Below are 19271 nucleotides of genomic sequence, written 5' to 3'. Positions count from 1 at the left end.
CATAAAACTTGAGATCACAGAAAATGGGCAATAAGAATTAAAAAACGAGACTGCAAATAGTAAGAAGTGAAAACTGTGGCACTCCTGAGGAGCAGAAAATGGTATAGCTGCTGCATTCGTACACAGCAGTGGACAAGAGAATGGACCGAGCAGAGAGCATGAGGGAAGTCTTGTGCAATGTTTTGTAGTCCTTGATCCTCTGTACTGCACACGTCTGCCTATGCTCGGGATAACCGAAGGCCTGTGTCCAGCCCAGTCCGCAAGCTAGATATGGCCTGTCTAATCCTTCTTGGTCTTGGATGTCTAGAACAAAACACCATGCTGTCCGATGGGCAGGTTACATACAAAACCCATGCTTCTGATTGACAATGATGCTCACATTATCTAAGTGTTGCTATGAACGTTCACTGCAGTCAGTACTTCCTGAAGCACTAAGAGTCGTAATGCACTTAATACTGCTCTAGATATTATAGCCACTGCTTCTTTACTTCAGGCGAAACTGAGTGCTTTATTTTGGTTCTAGCTGACTATAATAAAAAGTATAATGCACATAGCCTCATTGTTGTAGAATTCGTACAATTCATGCATTTACAAGAATGCAAGGATTTTTTGCCCAGAAGTAATCAGTCATAAAATGTAGGTTGCCATCTAAACCAGGGGTGCACAATCAGTGTTCCACTGTTTTATACTGTCGTGTGTTGCTGTTGTGGACTCCATTCTGTCAACCTGCATGCGATTTCAAAACAAACCCTTAAAAGAATACGACCATTAGACATACAACACGCATATAAAATATTATTCAGTAGGAAAAAACAAACAATGTGTGTTACGTCTCGGTGAAGCTAAAAAGTCGCTTGGGCATCAAGAAAGGCAGAAAGGCTTAATAATAAACGTCATGAACTCGTGTGAACCATGAAGCATGGAAACTAAACACAAGTGACAGGCAGAAGACAGAACTAAGTTGCAACAAAATGATTACTCAGGAAAACATATGTGCATGTTTAGTGCGTAGAGCACTTCATTCAACATGCACCACAAAAACAAGTCAAATACAACCACTTGTATCCATGTTTTTCCAAGCAAATGTTTTGCCTGTGTCAGCATCATGTCTATTACTCTATTACCACTTTCATGCTACATGGTTCACTTGAATTCAAACAGACGAACTCGTCATTCCTACTCTATGTAAAATAAACTCTGGTTCCTTATATAAAAATGAAGGCAGAACAGCCATGGTAAAACATCAGGACATGCATAACAAGCATTACAAAAATAAGTGAAGTTGAGAATGAAAGAAAATAAATGTTATGACACAAAAACAAGCTCACGTGCTGCAGAAATGCCTTTCACTCCGTAACAAAAGCCCCTTCTCACCGGTTCCCCACAGTGCAATGAAAAGAATGAGAACTGGTTGCATCTCTCGCTCATTCTCCGATGCTGAACCACATGTGCGCAACAGTGGTTGACTGGAGAGATCATGAGAAATTAGCGGTGGGTAATGGAACTAGTCCTTGTTCCTTTGTTTGCTGATTCTTGTTACTGCTATTACTCGTCGGCTGGCGTGCCCCACAGCTTTCACTGCAATGCATGGAACTGGTGAGATGGAGTATGCATGTAGCTCCTCTGGCTCTGTTTCGTCAAATTAGATCACATAATGAGCAAAAAAATAGGGTAAATAATAGTGGCTGCTAAAGAAACTGGTGCAGCCCAACACCAGACATGCATTAATGAAAAAGGCAATAATAATAGTAGTAGCATAATAATTAATAATAAAAAAGGGACTGAGGAACAACATGAAGCAGTTGCTTTCTCATTCGATACTTAACATGCCATGCTGTCAAAGTTAGTCTATCATTTTTAAGCATATTTAAAAATCACCACAGAGTTATAAGACCATCTAATCCAAGCCTCTGAAGCAAAGCAAACAGCCAAGATTATATTACTGAAGGTCTTATTCACAAATAATCTGTATAAAGTGTCATTTTCAAGCAAAACTGCAAACTGCCATGGTTCATGTACTATTCTCTGTGCAGAGCAACCTAACTTTGTAAGCATGGCTTGCCAAGTAAAAGACCGAGAACACAGGAGAGCCACAGCCCCACATTGCGGCGCTCTTGGAGGTCTTGACTAGTTAAAAAATGTGTTGCTCAGAAACTTGCACATTTCATCCTGTATCAGCATGACGAGGCAAGTCACATAAAGGCTAGCTCTCATCAAAAATCAGGGAAGCTAGTACAGCCCAGAAAAGTGCTTTTGTGGAAGGAAACTGATTGCACATTTTCAGCTAAAACATAAAAGCATTCACCAGTGACATCATCTCAGTAAAAAAATACCGGAACCATGCAGCACCTTGCGTGCCACACTAATTGATATAACAATGTTCTACACAGTTGCAAAAGCTTTCAAAGCAAAGCATGAGTGGAAAAAAAACACACACATTGTTGAAGCTGGCATATCTGTCCTGGAATCGAAGATTGCACTGTATTTCATGCAACCACCACACTGTGCCCTTGAATTTCAGGCAAGGCAGCAACTTTGTCTTAAAATTTGCCTTTCGATGACTTTCATGCTTTGAAAGCTTCTGCAGTTGGTTGTACAGTTGACAAGAAAACTTTACAGGCCATAAGGTCTAAGAAAAACCTGTTTCCGCAGCCTGGCATTTGGATTTCTCACCTGCACTGGTACCACATGCAAACAGCCCTGAGCTGTATTGTTTTCTTGGCTGAAGTCACGAACTGCTACAAAATTCAACATTTTCTCAGGCCTTGTGACCTGTGAACTTTCGATGTCAACCGTGCATACTATGTTACATCACATCAAACTGACACACTTCGCACCACACCATGGCCATATGGTGCTGCACTAGCCGCACTGAGTGCAATGCGAGCCGAGAGTCCAAGGTGGGAGCTAAGGTCTTTCGCAGGGAAGTGTGTGGCGAGAGCCGCACTGGTGCCGTCCACACTGTCCACATATGCTCGAGACTTTGGTTTTGGATGATGAGTGTTGTTCGGCAAGCCTCCCTTCAAGAGCGCACATCACTGCTCCAAGATAGAGGCACATATATTTTACACACCGGTGCAGTTGAAGATCACAAAGCTTCCCTGCGACAAAGTTCTTTTCTTTCTGTTTCCCGATGGCACTACGGCGATGCCAAATGCTGCAAGAACGAAGGCCAGGTGGGACACAGCACTCGAGCATGGCAACATCATATAACTATTTATGGAGCAACTTACTACTGGTCGGTCAGTTGCTTATAAATTTGTACAGGCTGTCAATCAAATGTGATGCTGCACGATGGCAGGAAGAAAAACCTAGAGTATCTTAAGCGAATCACTGCTAAGATAGCAAACATAAATTGCACCTTAATGAACCTCGAAAGTGACATTTCTGTGCCGCACTATGTTGCAACTGAAAGCACGTCCTTTGTTTGCAACACTAATTCAAAATAGTAACCTATAATTCTCATGCATAGGATGATCATTCAGTCATGAAGTGAAGATTGAATGCAGCCAAACTGGAGCTGATTGCAGAAAATGAACAGCTATTGAAAGGCCCACATGGCCAAAGTTTTTTCAACCACTGAAGTTCCGGGTTAATATTCACGATAGTTCTCTTATGCAAGTGAAATCTATGGATGACTATTGGTGTGGAGGTTGTCCCATCACCACGCTAATCACCACAAGCGACTCGTGTTCGAACGCCAGCCAATGTGGAAGCACTCTTATGTAAGGGAAGTTCACTTTGTGAATATAGGCCCTCAGGCATTGAAAATCCGCACCCTGCTAGGTTAGATACCACAAAAGTGCCGGTGTCGCTCCTCAGAGGGAGGTGCAAGAAGATGCACTGATAATCCAAGTGCCGTACCTGAGCATCCACAGCATGCAGCTTTCTTCGTGCTGACCAGCAGTGGTGTCAGGACTGAAAGCAAGCAAGCAGACGACATTCCTTGCACAACCTAAACCATGATGCACACCATCGAACTCTCACTCAGTGCCAATACGAAACATGAACTCAGACAACGTAACACTAATAGTTCCTAGTCAGGTTACTCTTTAATATTCTCACAAAGTACAGAGTTCCACATTTGCTTTTCATTTGCTCCTAGCTCATCCCCTCGCTGCATGTGGGCACGTGGTTCAAGAAGCAGCTGTGCAGGGCAGAGAAGTCACCACTAAGGGAGATACACAATGCTGCCGATGGCAACACAGCTGTGTCAATACAGTTTAGCATCTTTTTTGATGAACAATGCCCAGATGAGTGTTTATGAAATTGGTCTGTCCCGTTTTTCTTATTTTGGAGAATGATTTGAAAGATACACACTTCTTTTTTTTTTCTCTTCCAAAGAAGTTCTTACTTATTCCCTTTAGGTGCCCATGTCCCCATTTGTGGACGCAACTTGTTTTTGCTGGTTCTGTTGAGTGGTGACCAATAAAAGAAACAGACATTGAGCTTCAGGTGAACTGAACCCCCTGCATGCTCAATGTGCCTTGAATTCACTTCCGATGTGCTCCTTAGTGCTACAGATGACCACTCTTCTTCAGCTACTACCATGTTTGATGGGACGTTCAGCGTGGCGCGTTCCGGTAGCAGCATAGAAAAACTTTCTTTTGCTCAGAATGCATGCAGTCAATAATAAAATTCCGTATGTGCTCCAAGCCTGTCATTGAAATTTTTTATCCAAGAATTGTGAATTACTGACTGAGTAATAAATAAATAATTACTCTCTAATTATGATGACTCATCAGAAAATGCACAAAGCACCATCTTATTACCTTGTGTTTCTAGCAGTGGAGCGTTGAGTGCTTAGGAATGAAGTTATAGAAATTTGACTACACTTATAGACAGTCCATCATAATTCGCACCTGAGGGGTTTATTCAGGATTGGCGAGAGGCCTGTGTTTCAACAGATGGCGCCACCACACTGTGCACAGCAAAGGATTCCGCGATAAGCAATTTCTCAGCACATGCAACAAGGTGTTTGTATTTGCTGACAAGAAATCGAACAATTATCATAGCTCCTATGTGTTTAGTAATAAATAAAATGGCCTTGTGGTGTCCCAGATAAAGTGTGTTGACCACACTTTTATCCACGTTGTTGCAACGAGCTTGGCTCCTGCGAGTGTGACTTTCCCTCACAACCTTGGCTCATTTAATGCGAGGATGGCAAACCTCCACGTAACTCTGCTCCATGTTCGCGCAGACACAGCAATTCTAGTTCCTACGGCAGTCTAACAATGAGCCTCTTTCGTGACAGCTGACAACAATGCTACAGCGAATGGAAACAGTCCCACTTGGATTTCTCACAATGTTACTGCGCAAAGAGGAGTCTTCCTTCGAAGCTCAGGATATTGAAGCAGGCGTAATGGTCCTTGGCAGCTGAGATATTAAAGGTAGAACATGAAGTCGAAAGGTACCAGCCCACTCCAAACACGCATTTCATTTTTCGCCAGCTGAAGCATGTGCACTGCTTTTTGTTTGGTTTGCTCGCCACATGAAGTCAGCAAGAGACTTGGGCAAAGAGAGATGCACTAGCCCTGTTCGAACCAGAGAATTAGGCTGATTATTGAAGATACAGGATTGGGGATAAAATATAATTTTCCGTGAGCAAAGTTCATAGCAGTCGTGGACGTCCGACTCCAGCAATCATGGAATTGGGCCAGTCAGCACTAGAGGCATTTCCACAGCTTAGACAATGCCAATATATATATATATATATATATATATATATATATATATATATATATATATCCTTCGGTTGAGTGCAAGCAAATACAAGCCTCCCCCCCCCCCCCCCCTCTCTCTCTCTCTCTCTCTCTCTCTCTCTCTCTCTCTCTCTCTCTCTCTCTCTCTATATATATATATATATATATATATATATATATATATATATATATATATATATATATATATATATATATATATTGTAGCGAAGAGATTGTAGAAGAGACGCTAGTGGGTTCAGCGCTACTGGCTCTAAACGCTAGTGGGTCGAGCGCTCCTGCTCAGCAACGGCTCTCGTGCTTGGAAGCTGTGACTGCCCTGCCCGTCGACGTTGCGCTGCTCCCGAGCTCTGCCAAATAAACACCTTTAGAATTGGTGGAGTGTGCGGGGTAACCTCAGACGATCATCCTGGAACTCCGGTCCCGTACCCTACCATCTGCCATGCCCCAAGACGCCTCCCAGCAAACGCCTCCTCCTGCACCCACTGCGTGTCCCGGGGTGCCTCGTCATCGCGACCCTCCTATCTACACTGGAGCGGACGACACTGACGTGGACGAATGGCTCACGGCGTACGACAGGGTAGGCGACCATAACAAGTGGGATGAAGCAGCCAAATTGAGCCATGTTGTGTTCTACCTCGCTGGAGTGGCCAGCCTGTGGTATAACAACCATCAAGCAGAGTTCCAGACATGGTCGGAATTTAAGACTTCCCTCGCCGATGTATTTGGTCGCCCTGCTGTTCGCAAGCTGCGTGCCGAGCAACGTTTGCGAGAACGAGCTCAACAGCCAGGCGAAACATTCACCAGTTATATCGAAGATGTCCTGGATCTATGCAGGAAAGTCGATTCGACCATGGCGGAGTCTGATCGAATCCGAAACATACTGAAGGGCATAGAAGACGACGCCTTTAACATGTTGCTGGCCAAAAGTCCACGCTCTGTGGCTGAAATTGTCACACTGTGCCAGAGCTATGAAGAACTCCGCAGGCAGCGGTCACTGACCCGTCGATCTCTACCGCGTGACGAACACCTCGCTGGTTTGGCTGCCATGTCCACCCAGGCAGCGTTGCTCGCAGAAATGAAGGCGTTCGTCCGCGAGGAAGTTGCCCGGCAACTCTCGTTGATGGATTTTGCACAGCCGCAGTCGGTACACGCGCCTACGCCAAGTTTTGCGCCTCCGCTTCGCCGCGTCATAGCGCAAGAACTGCACGAGGTTTTGCCTGAGCACCACCAGCGTGTTCCTGCGGCTGCACCTCACAGCTACGCCGAAGTCATGGCCAGGCCCCAACAGATCCCGACGGCTGTGCCACTCAGCTACGCGGAAGTCGTCACCCAGCCTCAACAACTCCCTCAACGGGGACCTCTCACGTACGCCGAAGCCCTCGCTATGCCCCGACAACAGCCTGCTATGCAATCACTTCACCAGGCGCCACGTCCAACGCGTCCTTCCACATGGATGGGACCTGCCGCAACGACTCGGTGGCGTACAGCGGACAATCGACCAATATGTTTTGCGTGCGGCTATGCAGGCCACGTCGCACGCTACTGTAGTCGCGTGCAGTCACCTAGCGCTACACCTTATGGGCCAAGTTCTATGGCGGGTTCTCCGCGCCCTTATTACGACGACGAACCTCGGGCTGCGTCACCACCATTCCGCCGGTCCGCCAACATCCGCCGCTCAACTTCTCCACGCCGACGCTCCCCATCACCGATGCGGCCTCGTCCCGAAGCTCGGGATGAGGAAAACTAATTGTCGCAGTCCATGAGGCAAGGGCTGCGACGCCGTCGAAACGCGGAAGTCCTCAACGTAGCCCGACCAATGTGATAGACGTGTTAGTTGACGGTGTGCGCACATATGCCCTCGTGGATACCGGAGCCGCTGTATCAGTTATGGACGCAAAGCTTTGTCGCTTCCTTCGAAAGGTTACGACGCCCATTGCTGGATTCGCCCTCCGCACAGCAGGCGCACAGCGTATTCACCCGATTGCGGCGTGCACCGCTCGTGTTCTCATCGAGGACGTTGTATACGCCGTCGAATTTATTGTGATTTCCTCGTGCTCCCACGAAGTTATCCTGGGGTGGGACTTTCTCGCCCGCCACGATGCCGTCATTCATTGCGCACGGGCCGAACTAGAACTGTCGCCGATCTCAGATATGACGCTTGCCGATAATGCTTCTTTTGCAAACAAATTACTCGTCAGACACGACACCAACGTTCCTCCCAACTCGTCAGTGATTGTATCAATGCATTGCAGCAGCCTCTCTGACGCCATCGCACTACTTTCTCCATCAGGCCGCTTTTACACTCGAAAACGTCTGCTGCTGCCTTTTGCGACTGTGAACGTCAAACAGGGCTCCACAGCTATTTTTGTCTATAACCCGTTCTCATACCCTGTGATGCTGCTTCAAGGCGAATGTCTTGGCCACGTGGAAGTGATCGACGCCGTACAAATTACGGATGTTCCCGAAGACACGTGCTGCGCCTGTTACAACACGCTCGGTTCTCTCGCGACGTCCGACCCTTTGCCCACAGGTGTGTTCGATTCATCTATTGCCGATGGCCTCACCCCACTTCAGCGTTCGCAGCTTCTGCGCATCTTAGAAGAATTTCGTTCTTCTTTTGATGTCGAGCAACCTTCCTTGGGCCGGGCGTCTGCTGTCACGCACCATATTGACACTGGCTCCCAACCGCCATTGCGGCAACGACCATATCGCGTCTCGGCCACGGAACGTCGTGTGATTAATGAGCAAGTGGACGATATGCTTCGCCGCGAAGTGATCCGACCCTCGAACAGTCCATGGGCATCCCCTGTCGTCCTTGTTACGAAAAAAGACGGCTCGGTACGGTTCTGTGTAGACTATCGCCGCCTGAACAAGATCACTCGCAAAGATGTATACCCGCTGCCGCGAATTGATGACGCCATCGATAGCCTACAAGGAGCAGAATTCTTTTCATCTCTAGATTTACGCTCCGGCTATTGGCAAGTACCCATGGCTGACGTAGATAGGCCGAAGACAGCCTTTGTCACACCCGACGGCTTATACGAATTTAACGTCATGCCGTTTGGACTTTGTAATGCGCCAGCAACTTTTGAACGCATGATGGACACAGTCCTCCGCGGTTTGAAGTGGCACACGTGCTTATGTTATCTCGACGACGTTGTTGTTTTTGCCTCTGACTTCACCACGCACCTTCAACGCCTACGGCATGTTTTGACTTGCTTAGCGAACGCTGGCCTTCAACTGAACCTAAAGAAGTGCCGATTTGCAGCGCGGCAGCTCATGATACTAGGTTATGTCGTCTCGAAGGATGGAATCCTCCCCGATCCAGCCAAACTTCGTGCCGTAGCTGAATTTCCTAAACCGACGTCCGTCAAAGAACTGCGCAGTTTTGTAGGTTTGTGTTCCTACTTCAGGCGCTTCATTCGCAATTTCGCCGCCGTCATATCACCCCTGACGAAGCTCCTTGGCAGCAACGGACCTCTCCATTCGTGGTCGTCCGAGTGCGACGAGGCGTTCACTAAGCTCCGTCGTTTGCTGACGTCTCCTCCCATTTTGCGCCACTACGATCCAACGGCACCTATTGAGGTACACACAGATGCCAGCGGTGTTGGCCTCGGCGCTGTATTAGCACAGCGCAAAGAAGGGTTTCCTGAATATGTTGTGGCATATGCCAGCCGTATGCTTACTAAAGCCGAGACCAATTACACCGTCACGGAAAAAGAATGTCTGGCGATCATCTGGGCGCTTACCAAGTTTCGGCCCTATTTGTATGGTCGCCAATTTGATGTCGTCACGGACCACCATGCACTATGCTGGCTGTCGTCATTGAAGGATCCCTCAGGCCGTCTCGCCCGCTGGGCGCTTCGCTTACAGGATTACGATATCCGCGTACTGTACCGCAACGGACGCCAGCATGCTGATGCTGACGCCCTCTCACGTTCTCCCTTGCCAGACGACAATGCCTGCTGCGCAATATCCCAGCTTGACGTCTCTTCCGTCGACATTGGGACCATCGCTTCTGAGCAGCGCAAGGACCCCTGGATTGCCTCCATCATAGACTGCCTTGCTGATCCGTCATCGCAGCCAACCACTCGTGCACTGCGCCGTCAAGCTCGCCATTTCGCCATTCGCGACGACCTGCTTCATCGACGCAATTACACCTCTGACGGCCGCCAGTGGTTATTAGTTGTACCTCGAACCCTGCGTTCTGAAATCTGCGCATCGTTCCACTCTGATCCACAGTGTGCGCATTCGGGACTTTTCAAAACCTACCAGCGCCTCCGACGACGTTACTACTGGCGAGGAATGTACAACTACATTCAAAAGTTTGTTCGTTCATGCCCCGACTGCCAGCGCCGAAAATCTCCACCCCACCTCTCGCCAGCTGCCCTGCAGCCTCTACCCTGCCCTACCCAACCGTTCGGGCGCGTTGGCATCGATTTGTATGGACCACTTCCCCTGACGTCGGCTGGTAACCGCTGGGCCATTGTGGCAGTAGATCACCTTACCCGATACGCTGAAACCGCCGCTCTCCCAGCAGCTACAGCGCGCGATGTTGCATCCTTCCTGCTTCGCCGATTCATCCTGCGGCATGGTCCACCCCAAGAATTGCTCAGCGATCGCGGACGCGTCTTCCTGTCGGAGGTAGTTGAAGCGATTCTCAAAGAGTGCCACGTTGTTCATCGTACGACTACGGCGTACCACCCTCAAACGAATGGCCTCACAGAACGCTTCAACCGTACGCTCGGCGACATGCTTTCCATGTACGTTGCCTCCGACCACACGAACTGGGACGCCATTCTGCCATTCGTCACCTACGCGTATAATACCGCTACGCAGAGCACCACTGGATTTTCCCCCTATTTCTTGCTGTATGGTCGACACCCTTCGCACACCATCGACACCATTCTTCCATACCGGCCGGATGCATCCGAGTACGTCCCTATTTCTGACACGGTCCGACATGCAGAAGAGTGCCGCGACCTCGCACGGGCCTTTACTTCCGATGATCAAGAGCGCCGGCGGAGCACTCGCGGTGACGCCACTGCCACGGTCACCTTCAATCCGGGAGCGCTCGTGTGGCTCTCAGTCCCTTTAACTGCCCCTGGCCTCTCATCAAAACTGGTCCCTAAGTATGAAGGCCCTTATCGTGTTCTCGAACGCGCATCTCCTGTAAACTATGTCATCGAACCAGTTGAGCCATCTGAAGACATGCGCCGCCGTGGACGAGACATTGTCCATGTCGACCGTTTAAAGCCTTACTACGACCCGCTCATAGTGACGAGCTCTTAGGTCGCCGGACGGCTCCCTTCTCGCTGCCGGGGGGTGGTTGTAGCGAAGAGATTGTAGAAGAGACGCTAGTGGGTTCAGCGCTACTGGCTCTAAACGCTAGTGGGTCGAGCGCTCCTGCTCAGCAACGGCTCTCGTGCTTGGAAGCTGTGACTGCCCTGCCCGTCGACGTTGCGCTGCTCCCGAGCTCTGCCAAATAAACACCTTTAGAATATATATATATATATATATATATAGAGAGAGAGAGAGAGAGAGAGAGAGAGAGAGGGGGGGAGGGGGGGAGGAGGCTTGTATTTGCTTGCACTCAACCGAAGGATCTTTCTTGTCACATGTGTAGCTTGCATTTCTTGGTGGTAATACGCGCAATGTTCTGCTTACTGTGCATGTATTGGAAAGGATATGTCCTGCATATGCCACAAAGGATTAACAGAGTGGCAGGCTCACAAAAAGTGCTTGACAAGGGCAGTTTACAAAAGCATGGTATGAGCTATTTACCATGGCTGACGGCAGTACACCAGCAGCATCTAGGCTGGAACGTGGCCGCTCTTCAAAGTGCAGGCCCACTTGCCATGCGGCAGAGTGCCTGGTCGCTCCCCCACCCTGAAAAGATTGTGGACACACACCACAATGTTGCACAATTATTATTTCAGGCACCAGCCCTGCAGCTGAGACAATATGGTGAGGTGGTTAAAGACAAACTGAATAAAAATTTCACTTTGGTCAAACTGGTTATAGTGAGTAGTAGATCCAATAGAAGCGACTATGGCAACGCTGCAGGACTGGCAATCGCATAGTTTTATAACACCTTTCAAATAGTGCTTTACAAGATGATGTTGACACCTGGTGGCAAGCAAATGCAACTCAGATTCCTGAACTGTGACCATGTACAAATCTCGGTGTCATGTCTGGGTGTCCTGGCAGCTGATGGTACCAACTGTTCTCAGTTCTGGGTCGTTTCTGGTGAGAAACGATTGTAATGTTTCTTTGAGTCCTTGCCCTTTTTCAGAGGCAATTCACTGTACTGTCCAGTGGATATGCTAGTGGACTTGTGCTATATATATATGCTAGTGCACTTGTCGCTCAAATGAGGTGCTGCATGGGGTGTTATATCAAGCTGAAGTGAAAACATCTCTGAAGGTTCTCATCTGAAATTGTGGTCCCTGTTTGTGCTGTTCAGATTCTTTAACATGAAGTAGTGGAGCTACATGAAAGCCCACAGAGGAGTGAATTTGTGCAAATTTCAGTGATTACTGCACAATAAACAGCAAACAGCTACTCTGCCGTCCAAATCCTGTGCAATCCCGCACAATTTCATGGAAAAGCTACCCAATACTGCGCAATCATTAGTGGGGAGCTGAAGACAGAGTGCTCCAGTATGTGATGCTACAAAACTTCCACTGTTCCTCTGCACGATAACAGGTGGGCAGCCAAGATGGGCAGAGGACAGAGGGCATTGGTTCTTATGGGCACAGCTACACTTTGCACAAAGAGTGAGTGATGCCAACTGGGAGAATGCCGCCAATGCTTGGCAAGAGCAGCATATGCTTACTTATAGCTTTGCTCATACAAAGCACATTCAAAAACATTGTTGCAAAATATTTGCGAGGAGATCAAGGCATATTCCACACTGTTCATATAAAGCATTGCCAGGGTTCTTTAACCCTTTGAGGGTAAATTTTCTTCACCACATGTGACCCCTCAGGGCTGAATGTGTTTAGTGCAGATTTAAAATCTTCAGACTGAGCTATTAAAAAAAAATTTACAGCTATCTTTTTAGAGTGACCCTAAAGTGACAAAATATTTTCCATAGATAAATATATGCAATGTTTATTCATGAATACAGATGGGCTTCCATAAATAGGAATAAAAAAGTAGATACATTGAAATAACTATATTCTGATTCGGCACTAGGGTGACAGTCTGCATTGGAGGAATGGCTGCTCAACTTGCAGCAGAGCACCCAGCACGAACGCTAATAGCCTAATCGAACCATGCATGCAAGCGCACGCAAGGAAGCTCGATGGTTGTGCGCCTGCGAGAAAAAATAGACAAGTCGGAAACTTGCAGTAATTCTTTGTTTTGGAGCCTTTGGAGCCAACGAGGGGCAATCAGTTTTCGTGAGGCGAGTCTCGAGAAAAGAAACAGCATGGCAGGATCGTTCGTATGTACCAGCGGCCGCCTGTGAATAGATGTAATCATACCCCTGTGCGCAACAAATGAGTGAACATTTAGCGGTAACCCGTTGAGAGATTAAAAACCAGATAGGCATTAGCTTTTATGAGCATAACGAATGGAAACAGCTTGCAAGTCAAAACCAGAACAACTAACTTCCGCGCATTTGCACGTGCACATGCACAAGCAGCTGCGGAAGCGACAGTACGAAGAAGCCATGGAATGAAAACAGAGAGAATATATATATATATATATATATATATATATATATATATCTTGTATCCACACAGGGTAGAAGCACTTGCTGGGCAACAAACAGTTGAAAAACTGGCGCATTTTTCAAACATACAGATGGCGCCACAAATACATGGCATCGAACATATGGGACATAGGGTGCGACCTTGTACACATTCCAAAATCGATCGGAGGCGGTCCATTCTTTACGTCACGAAATAGGTGGTCCATTCCGTTGCATTCGTCCGATAGCAGACGACACGGAATGATTGACAGCAGATATCACGACACAATTGATGTCATGACGTTCGTCACGGTTCAAATAGATTAATTGTATGTGGCTCGGTGGAATGGACCGCCTCCATTCTATTTTGGAACGCGTACAAGATCCCACCCATGTTGGCATCGTCGTATACTTATGGCATCGACCCTCAAAGGGTTAAAGCAGGCCATGCAAACGTGCAGCAGCAGTAAAGAACACAAGTTGAAAAAGAATGTTCAGCACTTGCCTGCTGCTGCAGCCAAGGATGCGCAAGGACTTGTACTGCACTCAAGCGCTGTGTCACGTCCACCTTAAGCATGCCACGGATCAAACCCTGCATGATGCAATTTACAATCCCACGTGCATATCAAATCCTCTTAGCTGCTTCGAAGCCGTTTTATTTATTTTAAGCAGCGAAGAGGTGGCACTTGATAAGAGGAGGACTCAACAGCAAAAAAAAAAAAAAGAGTCCCATCTTTCTGCTATCTTTAACACACGCTGAAGTGCTTTGACGCAATTGAAGTGCAACTTCAAATTGTATCAGTCTTACACTGAGGTAGCTTGTCTTGTTTTACTGAAGATGGCATGACTTTGCAAGAAACAAAGCCTAATTCAGACCCCACAATGGCATCAAAAATGGATGGCCTTCTGTGCTATCTCTTGAAAATAGCTATTCGTGCTTGACATGATACTGTTTTACGTTTCTGTCCTCATCTTCCCTGCTTTGTTATGTTGAACCAACTAGCCCATCAACTCGTGCTCAGCAAATTCCATTTACTGTGCATTACATTACACTCCTGACATTGACAGGTTACCATTCCCCAACAACTGGCAGAAATTGTTAGCAAGCCCCCAGTGAAATTTTGACAGCTTACAATTAAATCAATTCATGCTTGAGTTAGCAGCTCTATTATTTATCTATCCTTGAAGATTCAAGGCTTTGGTTAAATTTGAGCTAAACCACACTGTGGTGACTTGTCATCCGTGTAAGCATCCAAAAAGCACCTACCTGAGCTGATGCAGAAATACCATCCCAGTATGGAGCCATAAACTCGAACCGCCCACTTAGAATCTGGTCAAATAGTTCATCCTGGTTGTTTGTTTGACTGCAAGAATGCAAAAAGAGATGGCATGCGGACTAAAGAAATTCAAAGAGTACACTCAATATTCAAATAACCTGAAGTAAAAAGATCATCAAAGCGGCGATTGTCAATAACGACAACGTTAATCATGTTGAAGGGCAATTATGGCTGTGCCGTACAGAAATGCATGCTGACATATAGGCCAACATTCCTCCTCGTGCCTGTGACATGCACAATGTTTTATTTCTTCACACTTGTTGCAAAATGTTGCGTAATTATTAAATTCACAAGGGGAACACGTCTCGCTCAGGGGATATATCGAAATGCATTTATCGGTTATATTACTGTGAAAGCAGTACAAACTGAATGTCAATGCGATACACACCTGACAAATGGTGGGAAACCGCAGAGAAGGATGTAGGTGATGACACCCATAGCCCAGACATCCACCTCTAAGGCATAACTGCAAAGAAACAATGAAACGATCCCCATGATTAGCCACTAACACCAACACTAGTTTACATGCCAGCTAAAGTGAAACATAGGGTTGGCACCTATTGCAAGCCTGGTTTGAACCTGGCTTGCAATAAGCCTCGCTTGAACTCTGGCCTACATTCGATCGGATGCAACACACATTCACTGGCAGTCGTGAATACCTCTGCAAGTCCATTCCATAGTAACATGAAGTATAATGCAAAAGGTACACATGTGCTCACCCTGTTTCGGCCAGTATCTCGGGGGCTACGTATGTCGGCGTGCCACACACCGTCGACAGCAAGGATCCGTCTCGGGGAAGTTCTGTTGCGAGGCCAAAGTCTGCCAGTTTGAGTGTACCCCGAACACCCACAAGAAGGTTCTCGGGTTTGATGTCTCGATGGACAATGCCCAACGAGTGCAGGTGTGCAAGTGCACTGGCCAGGTCGCTGACCAGACGACTAGCCTCGTACTCTGGAAACTTGGTCACCGCTGCTATGGCGTCAAACAGGTCACCCCCCTGTGACCACAAAACAAGAAAACGATTTTTCAACGTGAATTTGCTTTCCTCAACTAAATGCTATTCTGCTCCTTCAAAGCTTCATGGGCACAGATACAGGAGGTCCTAAACCGAAAAAGCAATAGTCTGATCCTTTCTACCAATGGCTTAGGTTGGCAACAACCCAGAAACGAGCACTAAGTGCAATAACGCTCAACCTGTCTGTTCAAGCACAGCAGAAAACTTAACAAAAAAAGCTATACTTAATACTATTACACTAAAATACACCTTATGACAAATAACAAGTCAACAAGTAAAGGCCTGAATTAAGAAATAAGACAAAAAAGAAAAAGAACTTGCCACTACATTACACTACTTAAGAGTGACAACACAAGTGCTGTCAAGCTGTCATCTTTCTCTACTTCTCCACATCCTTCTTTTTTCCCCCTTCACCCTTAAATCTGTGAGCCAACTGATGCAGCTCAATAACTAAAATGGCATAAACACAAATTTCATAACAGTGTGTTTGTAACCCAAGCAAGTAAAGAACTGTAATGCAAAAGGATAGACAGTTGGGCGAGTTGGTGCGGTAACATGATTTTGGCTTCTAGCGCGAAGTGAAACACGGACACAGAAAGGAGCAGACAGCGCTCGTCCTGTCTGCTCCTTTCTGTGTCTGTGTTTCACTTCGCACTAGAAGCCAAAATCAAGTAAAGAACAGCCTGGTAACAGTCTGTGATGTGTAATCATTCCTCCATATTTCTAACTACCTTTATTGCAGATAAGTAAGGCACATCACATACCTTGACCAGTTCCATGACCAGGTAGAGCTCAGTGTCAAAATTGAACTCTTCAACTAGCAGAACCACATTTGGATGCTGAACCCTCCGCAAAATGGCCACCTCATTGGCAATCATCTGCTCCTGCAAGCACAATATTGACACGAGTACTTAGCTTTATCGGGCGACCACGTTTCGCTGCCTAACATATGTTATCGCACAGCGTGGGATGCACCTGCATGTATCCGAAGTTTCTGGAAAGTTATTGATGCTTCTATCCGCTGTCTGTTGTCGCTGAACCCTATGTTATCTGATTTCATCGCCTGACGCGAATGATGTAGAACTTTGTGGAAGGCACGCGGGTCCCAACGGTTAGTCTGGAACATTCGACGATTGATGTATAAAAGCCGACGCGCTTGACCCGTTGATCAGATTTTTGCCGATCGCCGACCGTGTTCGCCGCTATCGTTGTGCTGTAAGTGTAGCCTGTCTTGTGGGCACAGGTTTGCCCAATAAAAGTTAGTTTTGCCGTTCCCAGTATTGCTACTGTGTTCTTCAACGTCACCACCATGGGACAATATACAAGCAACACAGTTGCACACAGCCACAGACGTCAGCTACGTGGGGGCACTAGCACCCGAGCCGCCTGCAGAACTTTCCAGTGGGGGGGGGGGGGGGAGGCTGCGCCCCCCCGGGCAATGTTGAAGCCTCCCACCCCCTTACACACACACACCTAAAGTGCTATTACCAGAGCTTTCTCACCCACATCATTTAGGTTTGTTTTGGGTTTCCTCAACCTTTTCACTTGAAATTTTACTGGGGCTAATAGCTTACTGCATCACTGTTGGCGTGGACGTGCACAGCAAAAATACTTACGCTTTATTTCTGCAAATCCTAATTACGCACATTAGAAGCACTAGCGGTGGCTGCCTCATCCGTATTTTCTCACTTCAACATTGTTTTAAGTTTCCACCGTAAACACCATGCACATACACAATCTACTTAAATATATACACAGGACAAAGTTTTATTATCTTTTGCAAGACATGGAGGTAGCCAATTACAAATTCTTTCTAAAGGCATGGATAGCCTATGCCTAGAGAATGAATATGTTGCCGTATGTTCACCACACTTCAGGTTGCTTTGCGTGCTTCTTTAACGATGAAAAAAGCCTATAGACTTCAGTGACCCCTTCGGCAGAGTCTTTTTATCAATGGCCTGTGAAATTCACATGAATGTTGTCTCAGTATTGATTCTATTTCCAGTAAGCAATACTAACGACTCTACAAAAGACAAAACTACTAAAGACAAAATTCTAATAATTTACATTTATTAGGGACGGAAACATCGTCACTTGCATGCAAAGGTCATAAATATGTACAGGATGTCCCAATCAACTATCACGCACCAAGATTTAAAAAAAAAAAGAGCAATTGCGTTACTCGAAGAAAACCTAGTGCATATTGTTTACAGTAAAGTGGATAAGCTGCCAGTAATTTTTTTGTTACTGAGATTTAATTACGTAATTGTAGTTATCTAATGTTGAATTCCAATGGCAGAGTCGGAGCAGCCGACGGACTTCGCGAGTGAGCACTCAACTCTGGCGTAGAGCAACGCCTCCAAATCCGCGAGTGGAACACAACCTGCGCCGCCGGAGCAAGGCGGAAGCGGAACTTCTATCGCCGAGTTACCCAGGATGCCTTGCGTGTTGTCATTTCCTTCCGCTGTTTGCTACCAGCACCGCCGCACCAGTCGCTTGTCTCTTCAGCGCCGTTCACCTGTTGTTTTTTTAAAAGTGCGGAATGGACATCTCGCCAAGCGTGCATCAGCTTTTGCTTCCTCGCGAGTTGTGACCAGTGATGCCTCCCAGCAGACAAACGTAGTAAAGGAAATATGTCACGCAGAGTTCCGGTCCACTCCGCCGATTTTGGCGGATCATATTTTTCTGCTCCACGAAGTGACTCCCACTCTGAATCCACTCCGACTCTCTCATTGGAACACCTTACTCCCGCCCTCACTCTGTCATTGGAACAAACTTGCTCCGGAACGAGCAGAAAAACTTGCTCCGACTCCGCCATTGGAATTCAACATAACTTGAGACATACTATCCTAATTATCAAAGTGTCATTGAGGCATTTGAAGGAATGGCCAAGGGACGCCTAACTGCGGTATTTTCAGCGATGTACAAATTGTGTACAAATTGTGTACCATGTCACTGTGTGCTCACACCTGGATCATAAAGCAGTGCCCTTGAACAGGCTCCCTCTGAGTTATCCAGAACGAAATAAAGAAAATAAAGAAAAACACAGTGATCGAGCTAGTGCCTTATCTGCCATGCCCTGGCTGATGTAACAAGTCGCGTTTGATGTCAGTTGGAAACAAGCTGTGATAGCTATTGTCTTAGCGTACATAAAATGCACAGGTCTTCTTGTCTTTTTTTTTTTTTTTTGCCACAAATCTTATCAGAACAAAAGCGAATTGACAATGTCAGTGGAAAGGTTTAAAGGTGCATATTGTTTTGTACCAGTCGCCATGTCTTTCTATAATGAGCAGAACGTAAACATGATCCTTGTCTTGGGATCTGCAAATGGCAGCAAGGGAAAGGCCACGAATATATATATCAGTCATGGAAGTGTGGTGGTAGACCAAGCACATCGACTATCAACAGAAATTATGAAAACCTGAGAAAGTCGGCAGCCTCAAGAAACAGTGGCGGAGGACTCCATCTTTGAGTCCTAGCCTACGCACTGATGTTCT

The 19271-nt window shown here is 46.7% G+C and overlaps 1 protein-coding gene across 3 annotated transcripts in view; it reads right to left on the bottom strand.

Moving 5' to 3' along the window:
• Positions 1-19271, bottom strand: part of LOC142578969 (serine/threonine-protein kinase DCLK1) — a 58096-nt gene that overhangs the window by 12957 nt on the left and 25868 nt on the right. Inside the window, exons 10-17 of one of the 3 annotated variants that reach the window (XM_075688719.1) lie at positions 16539-16658; positions 15479-15756; positions 15148-15225; positions 14690-14786; positions 13928-14014; positions 11508-11612; positions 3865-3918; positions 776-3157 (exon numbers count right to left, since the gene is read on the bottom strand). In XM_075688719.1, coding sequence (XP_075544834.1) covers positions 3913-3918; positions 11508-11612; positions 13928-14014; positions 14690-14786; positions 15148-15225; positions 15479-15756; positions 16539-16658 — 771 coding nt within the window. In that variant the 3' untranslated portion in view covers positions 776-3157; positions 3865-3912. Of the gene's footprint in view, positions 1-775; positions 3158-3864; positions 3919-4030; positions 4148-11507; positions 11613-13927; positions 14015-14689; positions 14787-15147; positions 15226-15478; positions 15757-16538; positions 16659-19271 lie in introns of those variants that run through there. The other 2 variants (XM_075688721.1, XM_075688718.1) reach the window with 2 other exon arrangements.

The sequence above is a fragment of the Dermacentor variabilis genome, chromosome 4 (genome assembly GCF_050947875.1).
Source record: "Dermacentor variabilis isolate Ectoservices chromosome 4, ASM5094787v1, whole genome shotgun sequence".
Lineage (NCBI taxonomy): Eukaryota > Metazoa > Arthropoda > Arachnida > Ixodida > Ixodidae > Dermacentor > Dermacentor variabilis.
The sequence above is the reverse complement of the archived record's forward strand: the minus strand, read 5'-3'. Positions and strand labels throughout refer to the sequence as shown.